At 41.5% G+C, this 21,588-nt stretch overlaps 1 protein-coding gene and 1 long non-coding RNA gene across 6 annotated transcripts in view; one reads left to right on the top strand and one right to left on the bottom strand.

Annotated features, from left to right (window-relative positions):
* The window catches only part of MINDY3 (MINDY lysine 48 deubiquitinase 3), a 42,129-nt gene extending 26,693 nt beyond the window's left edge, over nt 1–15,436 (bottom strand). The window contains exons 1-5 of one of the 5 annotated variants that reach the window (XM_042473472.1): nt 15,274–15,436; nt 13,858–14,169; nt 6,566–6,645; nt 5,864–5,921; nt 3,036–3,209 (exon numbers count right to left, since the gene is read on the bottom strand). In XM_042473472.1, coding sequence (XP_042329406.1) covers nt 3,036–3,209; nt 5,864–5,921; nt 6,566–6,645; nt 13,858–13,954 — 409 coding nt within the window. In that variant the 5' untranslated portion in view covers nt 13,955–14,169; nt 15,274–15,436. Of the gene's footprint in view, nt 1–3,035; nt 3,210–3,319; nt 3,669–5,863; nt 5,922–6,565; nt 6,646–11,262; nt 11,531–13,857; nt 14,170–15,217; nt 15,254–15,273 lie in introns of those variants that run through there. The other 4 variants (XM_042473473.1, XM_042473474.1, XM_042473476.1 and 1 more) reach the window with 4 other exon arrangements.
* Nucleotides 15,437–15,976: 540 nt separating this feature from the next.
* LOC121933565 lies at nt 15,977–17,932 on the top strand. Its single transcript, XR_006104553.1, has 3 exons — nt 15,977–16,144; nt 17,363–17,427; nt 17,583–17,932. It is a non-coding gene; the product is annotated as an uncharacterized LOC121933565 (long non-coding RNA).
* Nucleotides 17,933–21,588: the final 3,656 nt, after the last annotated feature.

Here is a 21,588-nt window from a genome sequence, read left to right as displayed (position 1 = left end):
CACTGGAATGATAATGAAGGAGGACTGGAGAAAGATAGAAATTTGGTGCAGAGATGCAGCAGTATGTCTGCAGGATACAGTGCATTGTATGTTGAACTGGGGAAGAGCAGGATTTTGCTCTAGCCAATCCTACTGTAGCTCTGAGTGCCTGCCTACAACAGGTAGAATAAGCAGCAGCTGCCCTTAGAATCCCTTACCGAACAGCAAAATAGAGAGAAAAGGGGAGATTTGATAAACCTGTCATACTGGCTACCTCATCATGTTAAAAACAAACAAACAAATAAAAAACCATATATCACCTAAGCAAAGCCACCAAAATAGAAATCCTAAGAGTGGAGGCTAGTGGAAAAAAGTCACCCCTGGATATATTTTGGAAAAAGCTTTCAAGTGTTTTCTAGAAGATTCAAAATGTTTTTGTTTACCTATGCAAGGCTTAGGTAGTTTCCTATCACATCTGTTATATCGTCGTATTGTTAGTTCTGAATAATAAAGTTTGCTGAAACAAAGTACTCTTCCTTTTTTGTGGATTAAGAACCTATCCCTATTCTATCCGTTAACATCATAAATCCACCAAATAGTGATACCTTTATTGGATCAACGAAAATGCATAATATACATGTTGCAAGCTGCTGAAGCTCTACTGACTTCTTCATCAGGCAAGATGTTAAAAACTATATAAGAGAAAAAATTGAAGATGTTATGGGACTGCATTTTGCTATTTTTGTTCTCAGTTCAGATGGTATGGAGGGGCATTTCTTACAGGCTGGTACCTCCTCCTTCTGGCTATGTGGCTACTAGGAGATTCTCCAAGTCCAGGAAATTTAACAACCATTTGCAACACAAAAACATACTTCCTTTTCAATCCAATATGTCTCCATCTTTGTGAGGCCACAGGCTCCTTTGTTAGGTCATTATTTATTTTTTTATTATTTCCTTTGTTACTGCAAAGGAAGTATACTATTTGGTGGATTTTTGATGTTATTGGATTTGCTATATGGCCAACATGGCTACCCCTTGATGTTTTCTATTCGATCCATGATATTCCTGCCTGTGGAGCCAACTTTTCTTAATGTCCAGGAACTGTTAAAATATATTTCTAAATTGTATTGAAAATGTTCAGATGTGTCAATGGTTAACTAAGGTTTAAAATGGTTCCTGTTGCAGGCCAGAAAGCCTAGGCCTGGAAGAGCAAGTCTTCAAGGACATGTGCTGAGACATAATATAAACAAATGTATTATTGTTATGCTTCTGTGTAGCATGGTGACTTCATGGGAAAGAGGTGTGTCCACTTGGTGGGAAAGATGATCTTGTGAGAGAACAAAGACTGATGTCACATTCGAGCTTCTAGCATGGACTCTGAAAGAGAATAGATGTATAGTAGCCTGCTGTAAAGTGTAAATAGCAACAAAGTCAATAAACCCTCATTTGAGTGAAAATCTGTGTGGAAGTTACTTTGATACTGAGTAGCTGAGAAGACTGCATCTGTTCCAGTTGGTACCAGTCCAGAACCACCGGTAACAAGAGACATCAACCATCACAAAGATCTTTTTCTCTAACAGGAACATATCCAGTTTGTTAACTGAGGTATATCTGTATATATCTGAAAATCAGGAGGTACCCAAATCAAGCTGTTAAACATCAAGCACATATACAAAAGAATATACTAATAGTATGACAACAGTAGCTGGTAATTCAGCTCTGACTTTACCAGAAATTACCAATAAAGGTACTTTTGAGAAGACTCATTGGTTTCCCAATATATTCCTAGCACAAGTAGGTGCAGTCAAAAAGATTAATACTTTTCATGGTGAGAATGTTAATTGAAGTATCTTTATGAGCAAGATTTATTTTCTCATAGCCTTTAATAGTCACATATAACTAAAATGTCTATTTGCTTATTTGGAGAGAGACATTTAACTAACAATACCAGTTTAACACTAACACTGCCAATTAATTAAACAGATTAAAGGGTCATTAACTGCCTCTCCTTAGTGGAAAAGACTCTTTCCATTCTGCGTGACTCCAGGATATGACAGTGCCAAATGAATTGGGCTACAGGTGGAAATTAGATAAATATTAAGAAAACTAATATCAAAACAATCATGAGAAACAACATATTTTTTTTAAATGGAGAGGATAAAACAGTCTGAAAGTTGCTCCCCTTAAAGAAATATATTTTATTAAGGCTATCAGTAAATTAAACAAATATTAGTGAATTTATTTATGAATCTTGAGTTTAACTAGACTTTGGCAATCAGAATACCTCCTTCCATTCACAGTTGGGATTAATATCCAGTCCAGGATCTTATTAGCAGAAGAGGTGGAACAATTTTCATGGAGTGTTACTTCTGTCAAGAGGATCTCTAGTCTCCTGGGGTATATTTATTAGAAGGCAGTGCAAGGAAATGGGAAACTAGCCAAAGTTTCCCTCTCCCTTCCATCAGTGGGAACTTCCCATAAGCAGTGCTTTGTTTAGGCGATAACTCCCAAAGTAGGAAACAGTGTTAGGATCCCAACCTATTAATCAGAATCTAAAACTGACATAAAGTTACACATAAATATTTCTGAAGATTTTTTAAAAAGGCTATGAACATATATTACTGCAATAGCCATCTTACAAGAGGCTGAGGGCAGGATGCTTCTTCTGTGATAATATCTAACATCTAATGGCTGTGTGAACTCTTAAATAGAATTTTATACAGTATATAAAGTGGCCTAATTTAATGGGGCACTTTTTAATCTAATTTTCATAGCTCTTATCTTTATTAGGCTATCATAAAATGGGATGCAATACTACGGTCAAGTGTTATTGTTAAAATATTCAGATTAAAGTGACATAATAAATCTATAGCATAGTTTAATTCTGGAAGCATAAAGTCTATCAGTATTAGGTAAGAGAAGTCAGATATAACACATGATCAGTGTCAGCATAAGAAAAAGTAAGATTTTTGTCCAGAAGTAATCATGTTATAAAAATCTTGCTACAAAAACACAAAAGGACTGCTTGAAATCATGCTACATAAGACATATCTTACAGGGCTGCTCCTCTTGATGGCTTGATTCAGCTGGACTCTCAGAAATACTAGCAGTTTCTTCTGCAGCTTTCCCTCTTTGCCATGTTACCATACAATACGATTCTGAATTATCAGAACAAGCCAGTTCCAAAATTTCACTTAATGTATGGCAAAGGAGGTTCTTCTGCTCTTCCTCTGAAATATTGAAAGCCAGAACAAACAGAATTTTTGACGGGGAAGTTGTATGCAACACATCTAGCAATATCCGTTATTGCATCTGATCCAGTGGTTTGTTTATATCTTACCAGGTTTAAAGCCGCTTAGGAGGTGGCAATGGACAAAGGCATAACTTGGCAATTACCTAGTACCTCAGTTGCTAGTTAAACTTGCTGTAGAGTGATGAGAAGAGAGAAAAGCAGACAGGCAGAGTTCTTCTCAGTTTGGCTCATGCCCCAACTCATTCCCATGCTTCTCCACCAAACTTTTTCAGGCATAGCTCTAAACCCATGATGGCAAACCTATGGCACACATGCCACAGGTGGCACACGATGCCATTTTGCCCGGCATGGTCCAGGGGGTAAGGAGGAACAGGCACACACATGCCCATTCCTCCTCCTCCCCCCTGCCATTTCCCAGCCTCCAGCTGTCTATCTGAGACAGCTGGAAGCCAGAAAATGGAGAGGGGAGGAGGATGGGGCATGTGCCCACTCCTCCTCCCCCCCATGGGCCCAGCTGGAGGAAGGGCAAGAGGAGCAGCAACAGGTACACGCCTGTGGCCCCCCTCCCGGACCTTCCCTTGCTTCTAGCTGTCTCTCAGAGACAGCTGGAGGCCGGGGAAAGGGCAGGGGGAGATGTCCCACCCCAGAAACCTCTCCGCTAGAGGATGGAAGTCCCACCCTTGCACACAGCCCTTCCTCCAGGTTGCAGGAGCCCCATCCCCAACATGTGGACCCAAAAGGATTCGCCATCACTACTCTAAACAGGGATTCAGAGATGTGGGAATGAACTTGGACAAATTGTGGGCTCTCACACCTTTTCCTCTCTTCTACTCTTCTAGTGCAACCAAGAGATCAGAAACTTTTGCTTTCTGATTTAAAATAACTGAAGTTTTGTTATTATGTTAGAACTAGTCCAAATTATGACTAGTTTAAAACTAGCATGTAAAATCATAATTTATGATTATAATTTGTTTTTGTTTTTTTAAAATAGTTCAACAAGTCAGTATACTGAAATGAGTTTAAACCTGGAAACAGAAACTTCTACTGTCTTCTGCCATGCTGAAGGGTATTAGAAAGGAGGGCACGTCAGTAAGTTCATCCATATAGCAATAAATCATAACTTAGCACCATGCCTAAAGCAAATGACTCTTCGCTCTGTCACTCACACATGCACTAATTTCTGCCAGCAGGAGGGAAGGAGAAAATTATTTGAATTCTAAAAAGGAGCAAAAGTGGTTCAGCGCAGAGGAACCTATTGCCAAGGCATTTTTAAATGCATGTACTGACATAATATGTTAATTCAATCTATATTGTTTTAAAAGTTATGCTTGTTTTAACTATATTAGTACTGACTATGAACAATGTACATGGTAGATGTGTTTTACAATTTAAACAATCCAAATATGTGTTAAGGAAAATGCAACATGGGATATACAGTGATAGAAATAAAACATGTATGTGAGAGTCACTATGACTAAGCAAAAGCAATTAAGAAGCCACACAGGTGTAAAAGCTAATGTAATTAGCAAGTCCTAAATTCCAAGGACAGAAATGCAGAGAGTATAATTGACACCACCTGAGAATCATTAAGTGGACAAGGTGAAATGATGAAATCATTAATTATGGGTTGAACTATGAGAACCAATCAAAATGGATGTACACGCCCACTGGGTGGAAACTGACTAAGTGGGTGGTGTTTTACTATGGCTATAATAATTGCTATGATTACCAATGTATTTTGTGGAGCAGAGTGGGTAGTTGTGGAGTTTTGTGAGTAGTTTGGAGATTGTGATTTGTGAGGGCATTAGTATTTGTATATAGTAGAATAAAGTAGATTTTTATATAAGACTACTGAGTTGTCTGGTGTCTTGAATGAAGATACAAGAGCCAGCAGGATCCTGGAGAAGTGTGAAGGCTTCTGTGGAGGAAGAGTGAGAAGGCTTGGAGAATTTGTCAGGGTCTTCAGCCTATTCTCTGAAACTCTGCTGCTTTGGAGAAAAGCATTAACCACTGGCCAAAACTGGTCAGCGCCGGTGCATAACAAGGTGGTGAGTTAGAGCCAGAGGTGAAGAGCTACAACTCCCATCATCCCTGACAATATGTTCATTTACCAGTCATGCATTTGTTTATTCTGTTTGACAAGTCTGCCAGATGTTCAAGGACATGGGTAATTTTTGTTCGAGAGCAATTAAAAAGATTCTTATTAACCTGGGTTCCTCTTCTTCTCTCTATTAAACACAATGACAAATGAATCCTAACACACCTTTTCTAGTCCAAAAGTGAAGAAAATTCAAGTTTGCAAAAACAGTAAGATAAACAACCCAATTGTGGTAAGACATGCACTCATGACACTTTTTACACTTCCCTAATTTGCACAATTATTCTGTTTTCAAGGTCTGGAGTTTTCTTGCTGCCTCATTTGAAGTTCATAATGTCCAATTCTGTATTCTCTTACTACAAAATCATTAACAAATGTTGTAATTAGTGTACACATGCATTATCAAATTACTGCAGCTGAGGATTATTCAGGATTGCTCATGAACAAAATTGTTTAGCTTAGTGCATCATAGCACAGCATTACTGTCAAGTGCTGTATGAAAATCCTACATGAGGAAGCAGGTTTGTAGTTACCTTGACATTGTCTCCAGGTAGATTTCTCACAAGCAAAAAGCTTCTTCAGAAGAAATGCCTTATATTAAAGACAAGATTGACATATCAGAAATGTAACATTAGTTCTCTGGTGGTGCAAAGTGTTTCCATTTTCAATGTTGATTTAAATATGTTTGTATGTGTATTCCCAATTACTGAAAACTTTTTTCCCAGTGCGGTGCAAAAGGCCTCTATCCTTTAACCATTATAGACAAAAGTGCAATTACAGACTGATTTAACTACAGCAAGATGTTGTACAAAAAAGGGACAACATTCACATGCAGTTACAGTTTCTTTGATGACCAAGAATAAAACTGCAAATCTACCTCTACCCAAGAGGATTAAAACATCAGTTACCTTTATTAGAAGTCAGTGCTGCAGAAATATGTGGAACAGACAAATTAGTTCTTTGATTTGTATTTCTAACTTATCTAAATTAGGTATTTGTGACATTTTATGCATACTGCATTTAAATGAATGTGCAGACTAAACTGGTTCAATCCAGCGTTTGCGTTTTTAAATTCAGTTTTACTTAGTACAGAGTACTGTGCACAGAGCGCATTTAGAAAGTAAAACCTATTGCATTTTCAAAAGACAGTGTGTAGTTGTCCATTGCAGGTAAATTATCACATGAACTATGGAACAGAAGGCACAAAAATACATGTGTTAAATTTCTATTATTACCTGAATGGGTGCAATCACAGCACAAGGGCCTCCTTCAAATTGTTCTAAGGCAGTAGATTCTGATTCACTGAATACAAACCCTAAAAAGAGGAACCAAAATGATGATTTAGTTGTTTCCAAAGTGTAATGTTAGCTAATAGACACAAGATTCTTCTTGATAAAGGCTTCTTGCTGTTTGTTAGGGTCATAGTGCAGATAGCTGTAATATTCCTAATTTCAGCACATTGTTTTAATGTAATTGTTTTATTGTATTTGTATTTTATGATGTTGTGCACCGCCCTGATTGTAAGAAGAGCGGTATAGAAATAAAATTTTTAATTTTAATTTAAATTATTTCCTAAAGAGCCTTGCTCAGTCCTTTTCACAGCAACAATTAGCTGTAATAATGTTCTCAGGAAATTTCACCATACCAGTGCATAGGGTATGTGTTGCATATACTCATGTATACTCAAAAAAATCAACCCACAAAACCCGAGTCAATTTAACCATGGGTCAAAGTACTGTACTTCAGCTCTTACGAAAAAAAAAAAAAAAAGGAACCATCCCCTTTTCTAAGCAGTGGCAAAAGGTGACAGCTTGGTGTGTCCTGGGAATACCTAAAAAAGGCACTGATTTCATTTACTCTTTCCGCTGTGGTGCCACTGCTGACCTTTTTGAATGCTTGGGCAGGAAGATGGCAGCCGTGGTAGTTCTTTGGTGCTTCCTCTCAAAGGAGACTCAAGAGAGCTTTGAAGGGTCTGAGTAAGACATAGCCTGAAAACCCCACAAAAAACTATGGATTATGACCCTGAAAGCCTTTGACTTCACATTTGTGTATGCTTGTCAGCTTTTCTAGGTTAAAATGAAGCAAATTTATCACATTAATGTTAAAGGCTGTAATTACTGCTAACCTAGAGGTCATACAGACCAGCAGGTTGGAGCGGCCTCTGGTGCGGGACAGCGGAGACTGCATGGTTCCGGGTCCAATGCGGGATGCTGCCATGGTCTCCAATCTGCCAACCAGCAGGAGCAGCTTTTCCACGCTCCTTTTTGTGTCAGTTCTTCTGGGTTTGAATGCTCTTGGCATGTGGCCAATGCAACTTTCAGGGCATGCATCATGGGCACCCCCACCGCCAAAATAGATGGAAGCCATTTTTTGCTGCCTGTTTTGGACCATAGTCGTTAGTTTCTTTGCTTTGCTTTGCTTCCCTCCATCACACAGCCACCATTTAGTGTAGTTTCTTCCTCATCCATATAGCCTTTTGGATGAGCACACAGTTATGCCTGCCAGAAGTTCATTGGCACTGCTTTCCTCTCAATTTGTTCTTCATATCCTATAGGCCATTAAGTTTTATCCTTGGCTTACCCATGACTCATATCAAAATCCATAACTTTAGCCCCCAAACCTGCCCTCAATTTATACATGAGTGTGAGTATATATGGTAAGCTTCACTGCTTGAAATTTTTAAAGTTTTTCTACTCCAATCTTTCTTCTGTCAAAAAGTGACAAAAATTATAAGTGCTGGAACAACAAGAGGATTGTTTCTGTGACTGTTTAGTTTCCCATTATTCCATCTAGGAAATGACCATACATTCTAGAACAGTGATGGTGAACCTTTTACAGACCGAGTGCTCAAACTGCAACCCAGACTGCACTTATTTATTGCAAAGCGCCACATCCCTCTGGCTTTCTAGTAAGAAACTCTGGCAAACTCTGTGCTAGGGCAATAGCATGTGTGCCCACAGAGAGGGCTCTGAGTGCCACCTCTGGCACGCGTGCCATAAGTTTACCATCACTGCTAGAAGTATGCGACTCCTGCCAAACAGCAGCATATCCAACATACTCTCTCCTACACTACACATATATCTTTCATCAATTCTGCAAAAGTAATTGATTCCTGATAATCACATAAATGTGAACAACCTGGCTTGGAAAACACCACTTGGATTTCCTCAAACCCTCACACTAATAGAAGTGTTACTTTAATTCATTAGTTTTAATGAATAGCCATCCCCATTCTTAAATGAGCACACATAGGAGTTTTTGTACAATGATGCAACAGATACTTCAGAGGTCACCACTAAATCACACTGTACGTTTTAAGGAATAAGTCTGGGGCTACAGTAACTACAAAGTTCAGATACAGAAAAATATGGTCATAACATGAAGTGAATACTTTCAGTATGGTTCTACATAGGGTTCCATTCAAGCATGAATACTGTTAAGTCCTTTATGGGCCTGAACAGACAGGCCAAGATAAAGCTGCTTCAGGTCACTTTGGAGGTATGTTATTTAAATGCTGCATGCATCCTAAGAGGTCAGAAGCTGCACCAAAGCCACGCTCCAGTCCCAAGGATTGGAGCACAGCTTTGGTGTAGCTTCTGGCTTAAGATGTGTGTGTAATTTAAACAGCATACCTCCAAAGTGACCTAAACCAGCTTTATCTTGGCCTGTCTGTTTGGGCTCTATGATACTGTTCAACTACAAATAGTTGTGCTTTGCTGATTCGTTTCATTGTGTACTGAACTATCTGTCTTTTGTAGGTCAGCTTCAATCTACAGCAACTTATTATTTTGAGATAACTTAAGTACTAGAATGAGCAGAGTGTACAAATACATCACTTTTGCTTAGCTTTTCCAGTGGCTAATGGGAACAACCAACAAAGCAAAAGGAAAGCAGACACAAGCTTCATTTCCCATTTCAATACTGTATATGTGTGAACACTTTCTGCAAATAATATTAATAATAATACAAACACAAATAACCTTTGTAAAGATATTACAGGAACCACTGAAAAGGGCTATATTCTAATCATTTGGCACAGGCTAGAGAACTGTTTATAATTTAACATTTTAAAAAGGAAGGTTACATGTGATTCTAAATAACGTTACATATACAGTACTAGGAAATGAAGATTCTGTATCACAATTAGAGATGTGGAGTCCCTTAAAAAACACTGAGGGGAAAACTTTTTTCCTGCTTTCTTCTGGAGCTTTTTTTAAATAGAAAAATAGGGGAAATGGAATATGTAATATTTTCTGTTCTGTTTTTTTACAAACTTACAAAATTCCTCAAGGCTTAACTGTTTCGGCTCAAACTCAAGGCTGGATGGATGAGAGAGAAAAGTGGGGGTCAGTGCTTCCAGGACAGATTACACTTTTGCCTTTCACAAGGGGATGCTTCTTTTTAAAGTAAGAGTTAAAGTATAGTGGCAAAACTGAGTCATGGATAAGTCAACTCAGGTTTTTATTGGGGGGGGGGATTTAACTCAGGTTTTTTGGCCAAAATTTCTAGACTTATACATAAGTATTTACAGGGTGGTTTTGTACTGATACAAATTATGGAGTTTCACCTTGCACCTGGGCAGCCAAAAGGTCACTCCCTGTATCAAGTAACCTAGACTGAGATGCTGAAGCATGAAAGGCCTTCCAAGGAACATGAAGTGGAGGAAGGATAAACATGGGAAATTATAATCAGTATCAAGGTTCTATTTTGTGTTCATGCTGCAAAATCATGGAATAATCTCTCAAACACTATAATACTCTGGGAGCTCCATGGTTCCAGTAAATACTCATAACACATAATCACACCATATGCAGACCTCAGAATCCCCCAAACAAATCAGATACATGCAGCTGCCAAAAATAGGGCACTCCTGACATACAGCCTCCTTACATTCAATCCAGTTATGAAGACTTCAAGATGTTTTCCAATTAAATCCACATTAGAAAAGGAGCACTAAGGCACCAGGCTAAGAAGTATATAAGGAAATGGGTGATCAATAATTAAAAACAGCATAGTCAAAATCACAAATAAGCCCCAGAAAGCTGAACAGCACCCACACCATGAGATGTGACACACAATCATTGTACCATATCTATATAATGAAAAAACAAACAGGAAATATGTTACAATGTCAAAAATGGTACTGCACATATAAGAGGGAACAGTTTAATTAAAGAACATACTGGATAAAGTGAATCACTTACAAAAAACATGACAGATGCACACTGAAAGCATGATTCTGTAACACTTGAGCTCTGCAATTCATCACCGATAGCATGTGATAAAAACTATTAACACATGCACCGAACAAGTCAAGAGCAGATTTGGGGGCCAAAATTATGGATTTTGATATGGCCCATGGATAAGTTGACGGTAAAACTTAGGGTCAGGTAACAAAGGATCTAAATGATGAAGCAAAGGAAAACAATGCCAAAGAACTTAAAAAATTCCAGCAGACATAACTCTTTACTCACTTTAAAGGCTGGATGGATGAGAGATTAGGAGGTCAGTGCTTCCAGGGCAAATTACACTTGTGCCTTTCACCAGGGGATGGTCCCATTTTTAAAAAATGAGAGTTAAAGTACAGTATCTACATTGACCCATGGATAAGTCGACTCAGGTTCTTGGGGTCAATTTTTTGACCTAAACTTCTAGACTTATACATGAGTATATACAGTAAATTTTGCTAACAGATACAAGCAGCAGCACAAAGCCCAATGATGCCTCCAGTTTCTATCCTTGAGGTAAATGTCTGTTCATTTCTTCTGCAAACTTATAACTTTAAAAACAATTATTTCATCAATGTGCATTTCACAGGCATTTCAACTTTCTCTTGGGAGACAGAGGATGAAATGGATTAAGTGTTGTCAGCCCCATACCAATGACATTATTGCATTGTTGATGCTTTTTCAGTAGAATATCAGGGAGTTACCTGGGCCCATCTTGGCTGGTGCAGATACCATGCAGCTGCTCTTCTCCCAGCACTGGGCACGCTACTTTTGCCTTTTGAGTTATTTAACACTGCTAATACAGTTGCCCCTCCGGTTTTGCGGACTTAAGATCCGTGGTTTTGATTATCTGAGGAGGGATGGCCTCCATTAAAGTTAATGGGGTGCGTGCCCATGGCGCACACACAAGGCCATGCACAGAGGCGTGCAGCCACTCAAGCCTGTGGGGCTTGAATATATCTGTGGATTGCCAAATTCGCGAGGGAGGAGGAGCGGTGGAACGGATACCCTGTGAATTAAGAGGGAGGACTGTAAATCTTTCCTGCCTCTGTATATGTCACTGACTAGGTTGCACTAGTAGCTGTTTTAAATGTGTTATTGGATTAGCTCACAAGATCTAAAATCCCACAGTGCTCAATAAATAAATAAATCCTAAAGTAAATACTTCTAAAAAAGGATATAGCCAAAATCATAGCTGAAAATTGCTGAGAAGGGTTAAGCTTTTGCCTAGCAAGAGGCTAGAGCACAAGGAATAGTTCTAAATGTTGCTTAGATTGCAAAATCCAGCTTTCAAAATTGTGCTCCAGCCTAGGTGTTATTCTTATTGGCTAAGATTCTGTATTTCATTACTCCCTTCTCCCACAGTACAGTAAGCAATTTGCAATTTACAATATTCTTCTATGATTTTTTTTAAAATAAAGGTGTTCAACCAAGAATACACAAAACTTTCAGGTTAGAAAAAAAATCTCCAACTGCAATACATGTGCATCTGCAATAACAAAGATGAGTTTGTTGTTTTTACATTTATTATTCATGGCCAAGCTATTGATAAACATCATTATCAGTGCTATTCCATTACTTCTGTTGAGTAAGCCAGGATCAAGAAGAGAGCAAAAAATTTTGGGGGGTAGGCATCTGACATGGTTTGAAGATACTAAAAGGCTGTCAAAGCCCAAGTCAAATGGTTTCTAAAATCCTGCCTTACTGAGGATCACAGGAGGAAAAATTAAGTTCCTGGTTATTCAGAGCAATTTTGTAGGTGCTTGAACTGCCTGGCACCAGGGATCTTCCCAGTCCTATCAAACCATACATCACATGCAGTAAAACAATGTGCAAACCATCAGAAGAAAGAGTCATAATTAGACTGATCAGCTCAAGGAAGGCTTGGGCCCTCTGCTTACATATGACTAAGCAACTTAGTTCCAGTAAGTACTATCTTGTATAGATCACATTGGTGTTGCTTGATCATATGTAAGCAGAGGGCCCAAGCCTCTATCAAAGTGAAACAAACAATACCACTAGTTTCAACATAGTTCTAATAAGCTTTGTATTACTAGTGGTATTCTAGTGATATTCACTTTGGTGTACTAACCAAGGTTTTCTGGGCAGTGTACTTAGGATTAAATAAAGTTAGTAGAAATGGCTATAAATAAGGGAACTGGATATAAAAAAGACAACGTGATTCCCCAGTTGGTCACAACAAATACAGTGGGCCTTTGGTATCCGTTCTGGTTTGGTTCCAGGAACCCCCATAGATACAAACATCCATGGATGTTCAAGTCCCATTAAATACAGAGGACAGTAAAACAGTGCCCCTTATATAAAATGGCAAAATCAAGGTTTGCTTTTTGTAATTTATGTATTGTTCAAATATTTTCAAGCCATGGATATTTGAATCCATGGATAAAGAATCCGTGGATAAGGATTGTAAATGCTTTCTGGTTGTAATAAACCATGATTACTACACACTTAAATAGTTTTCTAATTATAGCATGCAAAAATCATCTTTTAAAAAGAGAGAGGATGGGGTTGTGAAGGAAGTCTTTTTACAGCCATCATAATTACAGTATATAATGATTATGATACACATGAATCCCTTCTTGTCCACTACTGGGGGTGAAAAAAGGAGAAATTTCAAGCAATGGCCAAACAAGAAGTGTGTGTTACATTTTACCTATCACATCTGAGAAACTGGGGAGGAGTGGAAGAGCAAAGAAAGGACCTTATTATCCAAAGTGCAAATTTAGCTCCCACCTCCCAGCCCTAAGCAGCTCAGATCTGTATAAATAACAGCAGCTGTGATCCCACACATAATACCACTGCTTCACTCTTCTTAGAAGCTTCTGAGGGGGAAGGAAATGATGTTACAACTCCTGGATCAAAGGGAAGAATCTTTGAGCTGCCGATAGAGGTACGACTGTTGGATGGTAAAGAAATGTTAACACCCAACGAACATAAAACAAGCACTCAGAGTGTTGTCAAACTGCATTATACCCATAGATAATCTTTGATGAGAAGAATCAGCTTGGTGTAGAGCTTTGAGACTTGGACTATGACTCCTTAGGAATGAAGTGTGGTTTTGACATGGCTTTTGGCATCTTAGGATGCATGCATCATTTAAACAGCATACCTCCAAAGTGAACTGAAGCAGTTTTATTTTTGGCCTGTCTGTACGGGCTCAATAATAGGTTGGCCTGAGGGTCGCCATAAGTCGGAAACGACTTGAAGGTACACAACACACACACAGATGCACCCGTGGATAATCCTTGAAGGGGCAGGTGAAGAAGTGGGAGATGTACCTTGTGCCCAGCGGCAGAAGATGGTGTCTGCGAGGCCCTGGGAGCCGGGCTTCTTGCCCCACACCAGGTGGACGACCTCCTGCCCTACTTCAGCCATGGGGGCGGCTCTCTGGCTGGGTGGCTCCGGAGACTCCTCCTGGAGGGAGACACCAGAAGAAGGCGGTGGCAGCGATGGAGAAGAAGTTGAGAGGCGGCTGCCCACCCACTTTCCCTCAACATGGGCAGAGGCGGGAACCGGCAAGCGAGGCGTCTGCTCCGAGGAAAAGTAGAAGAGGAAGCGGCACCGACGATGACGACCCCGGGCTGGAAGGCCTGTGGGAAAGAACCGGTGTCAGTGCGAGAGGTGCAAAACACACTGCAGAAATAATCCAGTCTGAGACCACTTACACTGCCCTGGCTCAGTGCTAGAGAATTCAGGGGGTTGTAGTTTTGTGAGACATTTAGCCTTCTCTGTCAGAGAGTCATGGTGCTACAATATAATACAATTCCCAGGATTCCCTAGCACTGAGCCAGGGCAGTTAAAGTGGTGTGAAACTGCATTAATTCTGTAGTGCAGATTGGACTAATATTGGTCCAAAACACACTGCAGAAATAACTCAGTTTGAGACCTCTTAAACTGCCCTGGCTCGGTGCTAGGGAATCTTGGGAACTGCACTTCGTTGTAGCACCACAGCTAAATGTCACACAGAACTACAGTTCCCAGAATCCCCTGGCACTGAGCCAGAGCAGTTAAAGCAGTCTCAAACTGGGTTATTTCTGCAGTGTGTTTTGGACCAATACATTAGTCCGATCTGTGCTATAGAATGAATGCAGTTTTGCACCACTTTCAAGAGCCGTGGCTCAATGAGGTCCAAAACACAGTGCAGAAATAATCCAGTTTGAGACCGCTTTAGCTGCCCTGGCTCAATGCTAGGGAATTCTGGGAACTGTAGTTCTGTGTGACATTTAGCTCTGGTGCTGCAATGAACTACAGTTCCCAGAATTCCCTAGCATTGAGCCAGGGCAGTGGAAGCGGTCTTAAACGGGATTATTTCTGCACTGTGTTTTGGACCAATATATTAGTCTAACCCACACTGCAGAAAGAACCCACGCTTTAACTGCCCTGGCCCAAGGCTAGGGAATCGTGGGAATTGTAGTTCATTGTGGCCCCAGAGCTCTCTGACAGAGAGGGCTAAACGCCTCGCAGAACTACAGTTCCCAGAATTCCCTAGCGCTGAGCCAGGGCAGTTAATGCGGTCTCAAACCGGGTTATTTCTTCAATAAAGGAGGAGGAAGCAGGGCTGGGGAAGAGGCCCAGAGCCTCAAAGGAGGCGAAGGCCGGCAGCGGAGCCCTTCGGAGGCTTCCTTCGGGGAAACTTACCTCCGCAGTCCCACCCGGACCCTCCCTTCCTCCCCGTTTGTGCCTATTATACCGACCCACTCTCCCAACTCCGGCAGCTTCCTCCGCCCGTCTGACTCGCTCCTCCCTTCCTTCCTTTTCATTACTAGTATTCTACGAGGGCTCCCTCGCTACCGACGGTTCTGATTGGAGCAGCACATGACAAACAAGCCTCTGATCCAATCAGAAACGAGCTTCTCTCTTTCTTTCTCTTTTTTGCCCACCCTCTTTAGACTCAAGGGAGTTTAAACACTCTCACAGAGGAGGGTTAGGGAGGAGTCGCACAGGCGCAGACGCGCTCCATTTGATTGGACGAAACGGTTTGATAAGCACGAAAGCAGACCAATCATATCGTAGAAGCTTGACAAAAAGACCCGGCACCGAACAAGCGTTTGGTCGAATCAGAAGCGCGGTTGTGAGCCCCGCCCCTCTCTCTCTCTCTTTCCTTTCCGCGCCCTCCTAGATTCAAGGGAGTTAAATAAAAAGCTTCTCAGAGAAGAGTTAGGGAGGAGTCGCGCAGGCGCAGACACGCCTCCGATGAACAGAAGGGTCGAGCTTGGTTTTGATTGGATAGAACGGTGTGACAAGCACGACGGCGGACCAATCAGCGATGGATAGTAGATGCCTGAGAAAAACCTAGTACTAATCACAGTGGTTTTTGTGTTGGACTATGGCCTGAAACACACTGAGGAAATAAATCCAGTTTGACACCATTTTTAACTGCCTTGGCTCAATGCTAGGGAATTCTGGGAAGTGTAGTTTTGTAAGACATTTAGCCTCCTCTGTCAGAGAGAGCTCTGGTGCCCCAACAAACTACAATTCCCAGAGAGCCAGAGCATTTACAACTGAATTGTTCCTGCAATCTGCTTTAGACCTATGATTCTGGAGACAGGAGTTCAAATCCTCTTGGTACCACAATACACTCATCCCTCCATATTTGCGGCTTTGATCATTCACGGATTTGATTAATATGTCCTCTCTAGGAATATCTAGGTCCTCCAGTGCAACTCTATGGTCAACTTTAACAGAAAGTTGCGCTGAAAAGGCCTAGAGATTCCTAGAGAGAATACCCCATTAAGCATTTGTATCTCCTCCAGTTCAATTCTATGGTCAATGTCTGGCAGATGTTGACCATAGAGTTGCACTGGAAGACCCAGAGATTCCTAGAGAGGTGTCCTCTCAGGTAAAAACATGGTGTTTTTGTTATTTGCGGCCTTTCTATATTCACGGGACCAAGGTCTGATTCCCCACTTGGCCATGAAAGTCACTTGGTCAAGAAGCCACATGCTCCCAATCTCAGAGGAAGGCAATGGCAAACCTCCTCTGAACAAATCTTGCAGGACAGGGTCACCATAAGTCGGTGGGATCATGGAAACCTTTTTTGAGTGCTATAATTGTGTATTCTTGCAGGGCTGGCAGGGGTTTGGATTAGATGGCCCTTTTGTTGCCCCTACCAACCCTAAAACTTCATGATTCTTTGACTGTTTTCTAACAACACCCAAAATAAAAGACTGTAGTGTGTAGCCACTTGAATTGTGTGGCACTACTAGTGTCATTTGTTGTTCCACCCTGGGCTGCAGAATACCTTTGGCTGTTCCCATTCTGCTACACTTTCTGAAACACATACACATGGGGGCGCGTTACAGACTGCCGGATTGCGGCGGTCTGGCTCCACCTCTGCTTGCAGCATCCGGGAGCCGCAGCGGCCAAACCGTGCGGCTCCCTGGGCCCCGGAAGAGACGCCGCGAGACGCTAGTCGTGCACTCATGCCGTTACTTCCGGGGCACGACGTGCGGACGCACAGCATCCGCTACGTCAATATGGCGGCGGCCATGTGGAACAGCCGCCACCATTTGTCACGGACTCTGTCCATGATAGGGTTAGGGGCATCTGGAAGAGACGCCCCTTTTTCAAACTGGGACGTCCTCAGGACATCCCTAATGGCGGTCTGTAACCCACCATAGTTCTTTAAACAATAAATTTTGATTATTTTGTGTGTTGCATAAGTGGATTTTGACCTGCTCTGAGCCTTCTGGAACCTTGGGGAATTGCATTGCTAATTACATAACTATGTATGTATTCACCTGTTGTCAAGCTATACCAGGACCTTTTCTTCCTCCTTTTTAGTATGTTTCAGAATTGGAGACCGTAATTCCACGCAGTGTTCTCAGGCCAGTACTCAACAGACACAGGTAGTGTGATAAAACAGCTTTGTTATTATTATTTTGAACAACGTATGAAGACATAAAACTGGTGACAGCAAAGCAAAACAGCTTATGTTCTAATATACACACAGAGAGATTGAACAAACCTTTTTTGTCTGTTGCCTCTCCTTATTTGATCACAGGCATTGACACTAGGAAAGGCACCAAACTGAGTGAGAGAGGAGAAAGTCAACCAACCTGGGCCATTCATTTCAGGATTGTTTTGCTCATGTGAGTCACGCTGGTGCCACGAATTCAGTGTCCCTTGCCTACCAAAGGGGCTTGTGGTCTCACAAGGATGGAGACATATTGGATTGCATGGCCAGAAAGAGAAGTTGCAAGTCTGCAAGTAATAACTCTCCTTACCATTTGAACTGAGAACAGAAACAGCAAAATGAAGGACTGTGACGAATATCTTCAATGTTTTTTCTCCTGTAAGGTTTTTAACAACTTGCCTGAAGAAGCCAATAGAACTTCGAAAACTTGCAACATGGATGTTGTGCATTTTGGTTGATCTGATAAAGGTATTACTGTTTAGTAAAAGTATTACTGTCTGGTGGATTTTTGATGTTATTAGATAATATGGCCAATACGCTACCCCTGTATGTTTTCTGGTATCACCAGTGTTACTTTGCAACACCTGCTTTGAGCATGCAGCAAGCAGCTGCCTGGTGGATTAGTTGTGAGCCAGCAGCACATACAAACTGGCCTGCACTCCCCCCTTACTGTGTGATCAGGTGTGTGATAGAGAATGTGGTGCCATCAGGTCAGATTCCATTGAGGCTGGGATTCTCATTTTGCTTCAAACGGCAAAATGACTTCAGCCTGTGGTGTCGCTGAGGTTGGTATCATCCAGTGGGAAGGTGGATGGGAAGGGGAATGAACTGCCTTGCCCTCTATCCCCACCAGTCTTATGGAGTGTCACCTGGTGTGGTCTGTACCCCTAATGATGCTTTTGTCTTCCGCAAATCTGACAAGAAGGGGGAAGGGCAGAGCTATATAGGTGGGTGGAGAGATTCCAGTTTTGATAAGATATGGGAGGAAAGAACAAAGCATCCTCCCCTCTGCCAATTCAGGGGTGGACCCTTAGCTCCATGGTAGAACACATGCCTCCATGTTAGTAAACCTGGATCAAAATGGTCAAAAATCCCCACCACCACCAAAATGATCCCACAAAACAAGCAAACCTTCCTTGTTATGCTTAAAAACTAACACTGTTACTGGCCATTATGTTACTTTGCAAAAATAACAATGCTATGCCCTCCATAGCCAACGAAGTAATGTCTTTCAGGTCAAAATGCGACATGGGGTACATCCACACTGCAGAAATTGTCCAGTTTGACACCACTTTAACTTCCATGGTTCGGTGCTTTGGAATTTTGGGAACTGTAGCTGGTTCTTGCACCAGAACTCTTGACACAGAAAGCTCACAAATGTCTCATAAAACTTGTTCCCAGAATCCCGTAGCACTAAGTCATGGCAGTTAAAGTGATGTCAAACTGGATTATTTCTGCAGTGTGTATACAGTCATGCAATACAGTACTTCCAAACACTGACAGCATTTCAGAAAGCTTGATGTGTTATGTGTATTAAAAAACTGCTAGGCACAACCAGCAGAAAAGTGAATTAGGTGTGTGTGTATATATGTGTATAGAATAAAACAATCACTTTTAAATGTGTCCACCTTAGCTAGCAGTGGAAAGAACCACCGCTGCAATGCTTTTTTTTCCCCTTAAAAATCCAACATGGATTATAGTTGCAGCAGTTAAGATCATCAACAGAGACTGTGAGTGGCAGTTCACCACATTCCTAATTACTGTGCAGAATGGGCCAGTGCTACTTTTATTGTGAAAGCAGTATTGCTGATTTAACACCAGGTGTCAATGCTGCTCTTCTGTTGTTAGCGCATCCTTCCCCTTTTTATGCTGAGGATGATTTAATAAGTTTTATATATGCTTCTTTTGGCCTTTGATTTGGATCTGGATCACTTAGCTATTATTTTATATCTCCTCTATCAGTATTTTATTGCAGTAGGCACATTACACGTTCTACTGAAACTCACAGTGTGCTTCATAGATGTGGAGAAACCGGCTAAAATCTAAATTTGGGATTAAGTCCAAGGAGATTAATTAAATTTAATTAATCATGCAAAGGTGGTGCAGTGGGCTGCTTTTGTAAAAAGGCTGCTCTGTTTCTTCTATTTGAGCTCATATGATTTTTTAAAAACAATAATAATCAGGGGTAGCTGTGTTGACTATATAGGAAAGAAAAGTAATATCTAAAACCCACACACTATTATTGGGCTGACCAAAATGCACAAAATACATTTTGCAAGCTTTTGAAGCTCCACTGGCTTCTTCATCAGGCAAAGGTGTTAAAAATCATACAGGACAGGAAAAAAATTGACAAGTTAGTCACAGGCCTGCATTTTTTTCAAGTTGTTGTTGGTGGTGGTATGGAGAGATATCATTGCAGATAGGCCGTTTTTCTGGCCATGTGGTTGGTACTGGGAGATAAAGAATTTTAAAGTTCAGGATGGAGACATCCTGGATCTCAGAGGAAGTACCTTTTTGTATTGCTAATGGAATTTATGGTGCATTACAGACCGCCAAAAAGCGGCAGCCTGTACCCGCCCCTTTCCCCGGGGTTTCGGGGCCTCAGCGGCCAGAACGGCAGCCGCTGAGGCCCTGATCCGCCGTTTTCCAGGCTGCAGGGAAGCGGCTTTCCAGGCTGCGGGGAAGTGGTGGTGGGGAGGAGGAGAAAGGGGCCACTTGGCCCCTTTCTCCCTTGCGTTGCTGGGCGCAGCCGTCTGAAGGCTGCGCCCAGCGATGCAAAGCAGCGCCGCAAACCAGGAAGGAGCTCTGAAACGGAGCTCCTTCCTGCTCCGTGCAAAGGGCGCACTAAGCGCCCTCGCGCGGAGTGACGACATCACATCCGCACCGCCCCATATAGAGGCCGCGCGGTCATGACGTCATCATGGCGGCCCCCATGTAGATGGGGCGCCGCCATTTTGTATGGACTCAGTCCGTACTAGGGTTAGGGGGGTACGGAAGCACTGCACCTTCCTAACCCTAATACAGACTGACTACGTACTAAAAGGCCCGTTTGTAACGGGCCTAAATTTCCTGGGCTTTAAAATAAAAAGATGGTCTTTTCACCTTCTGGACACTGAAATTGTCTGCAAGACAAGTGAGGAATTTGTTGGACTTTAAATTTTTGGCAGCGTTTGACTTCTAACAAATATTAGGATAGTTAAAATCCCCCATTACTACTTCATCTCTCCTTTCTGAATGTATGGTCATCTGTTCCAGGAAGCCATTATCCAAGTCCTCAGTTTGGTTTGGAGGTCTGTAGTAGACCCCTCTATCACCACATCTCTGTTGTTTTTCTCCCCCTTTTTTTTTTACCCACATGTTCTCAACTTGCCTTCCAGAATTTAAGCCATAGGTCTGTGTACATCCTTAATGTATAATGCTACCCCACCTCCTGTCCTGTTTGATCCGTTTCTGTGAAATAGGCTATACCCTTCTATTACCACATTCCAATCATGAGACTCATCACACCAGGTTTCAGTAATGACTATTTGCTTTGTTGTTCTAAGAGGTCAAGCTCATCCTATTTATTTCTCATGCTCTGTACATTAATATAGCGACATCTAAGATTGTAGGCCCTTCCTCCTATCTACCCTTTAAAGGTTTTTTTCCTCCCACTGTTGAGTTCTTGTGCTATTATTCTTGTTCTCTGTATAATGGTTTGGCTATTATCTCCAGCAGTTGATTAACTCCTGCCCTCAGGAATACTGTCTCCCTGCTGCACATAAATCAGTTTAAAGCCCTTCTGATCAGATCTTTCAGACTCTTAGCAAAAATGTTCCTGTCAACTGCTGTGAAGTGCAAGTTTCAACCCATCCCTTGTCAGAAGTCCACTTCCATGAAACTGCACACCGTGGTCGAGGTGGCACAATCTGCAAAGCCAGTTGTTCACCTTTGCAATTTTTCTCTTCATTCCTGGGCCATACACTGGAAGGGCAAATGAAATAACTACCTGTGCATCCAGATCCTTCAGCTTCCTACTGTAGCCACATAGTAGCCACATAATCCCTTCTGATATTCTGAAGGCTATGCCTTGCAGTACCATTAGTTCCCATGA

The sequence above is a fragment of the Sceloporus undulatus genome, chromosome 6 (genome assembly GCF_019175285.1).
Source record: "Sceloporus undulatus isolate JIND9_A2432 ecotype Alabama chromosome 6, SceUnd_v1.1, whole genome shotgun sequence".
In the NCBI taxonomy this organism is placed as follows: domain Eukaryota; kingdom Metazoa; phylum Chordata; class Lepidosauria; order Squamata; family Phrynosomatidae; genus Sceloporus; species Sceloporus undulatus.
The sequence above is the reverse complement of the archived record's forward strand: the minus strand, read 5'-3'. Positions and strand labels throughout refer to the sequence as shown.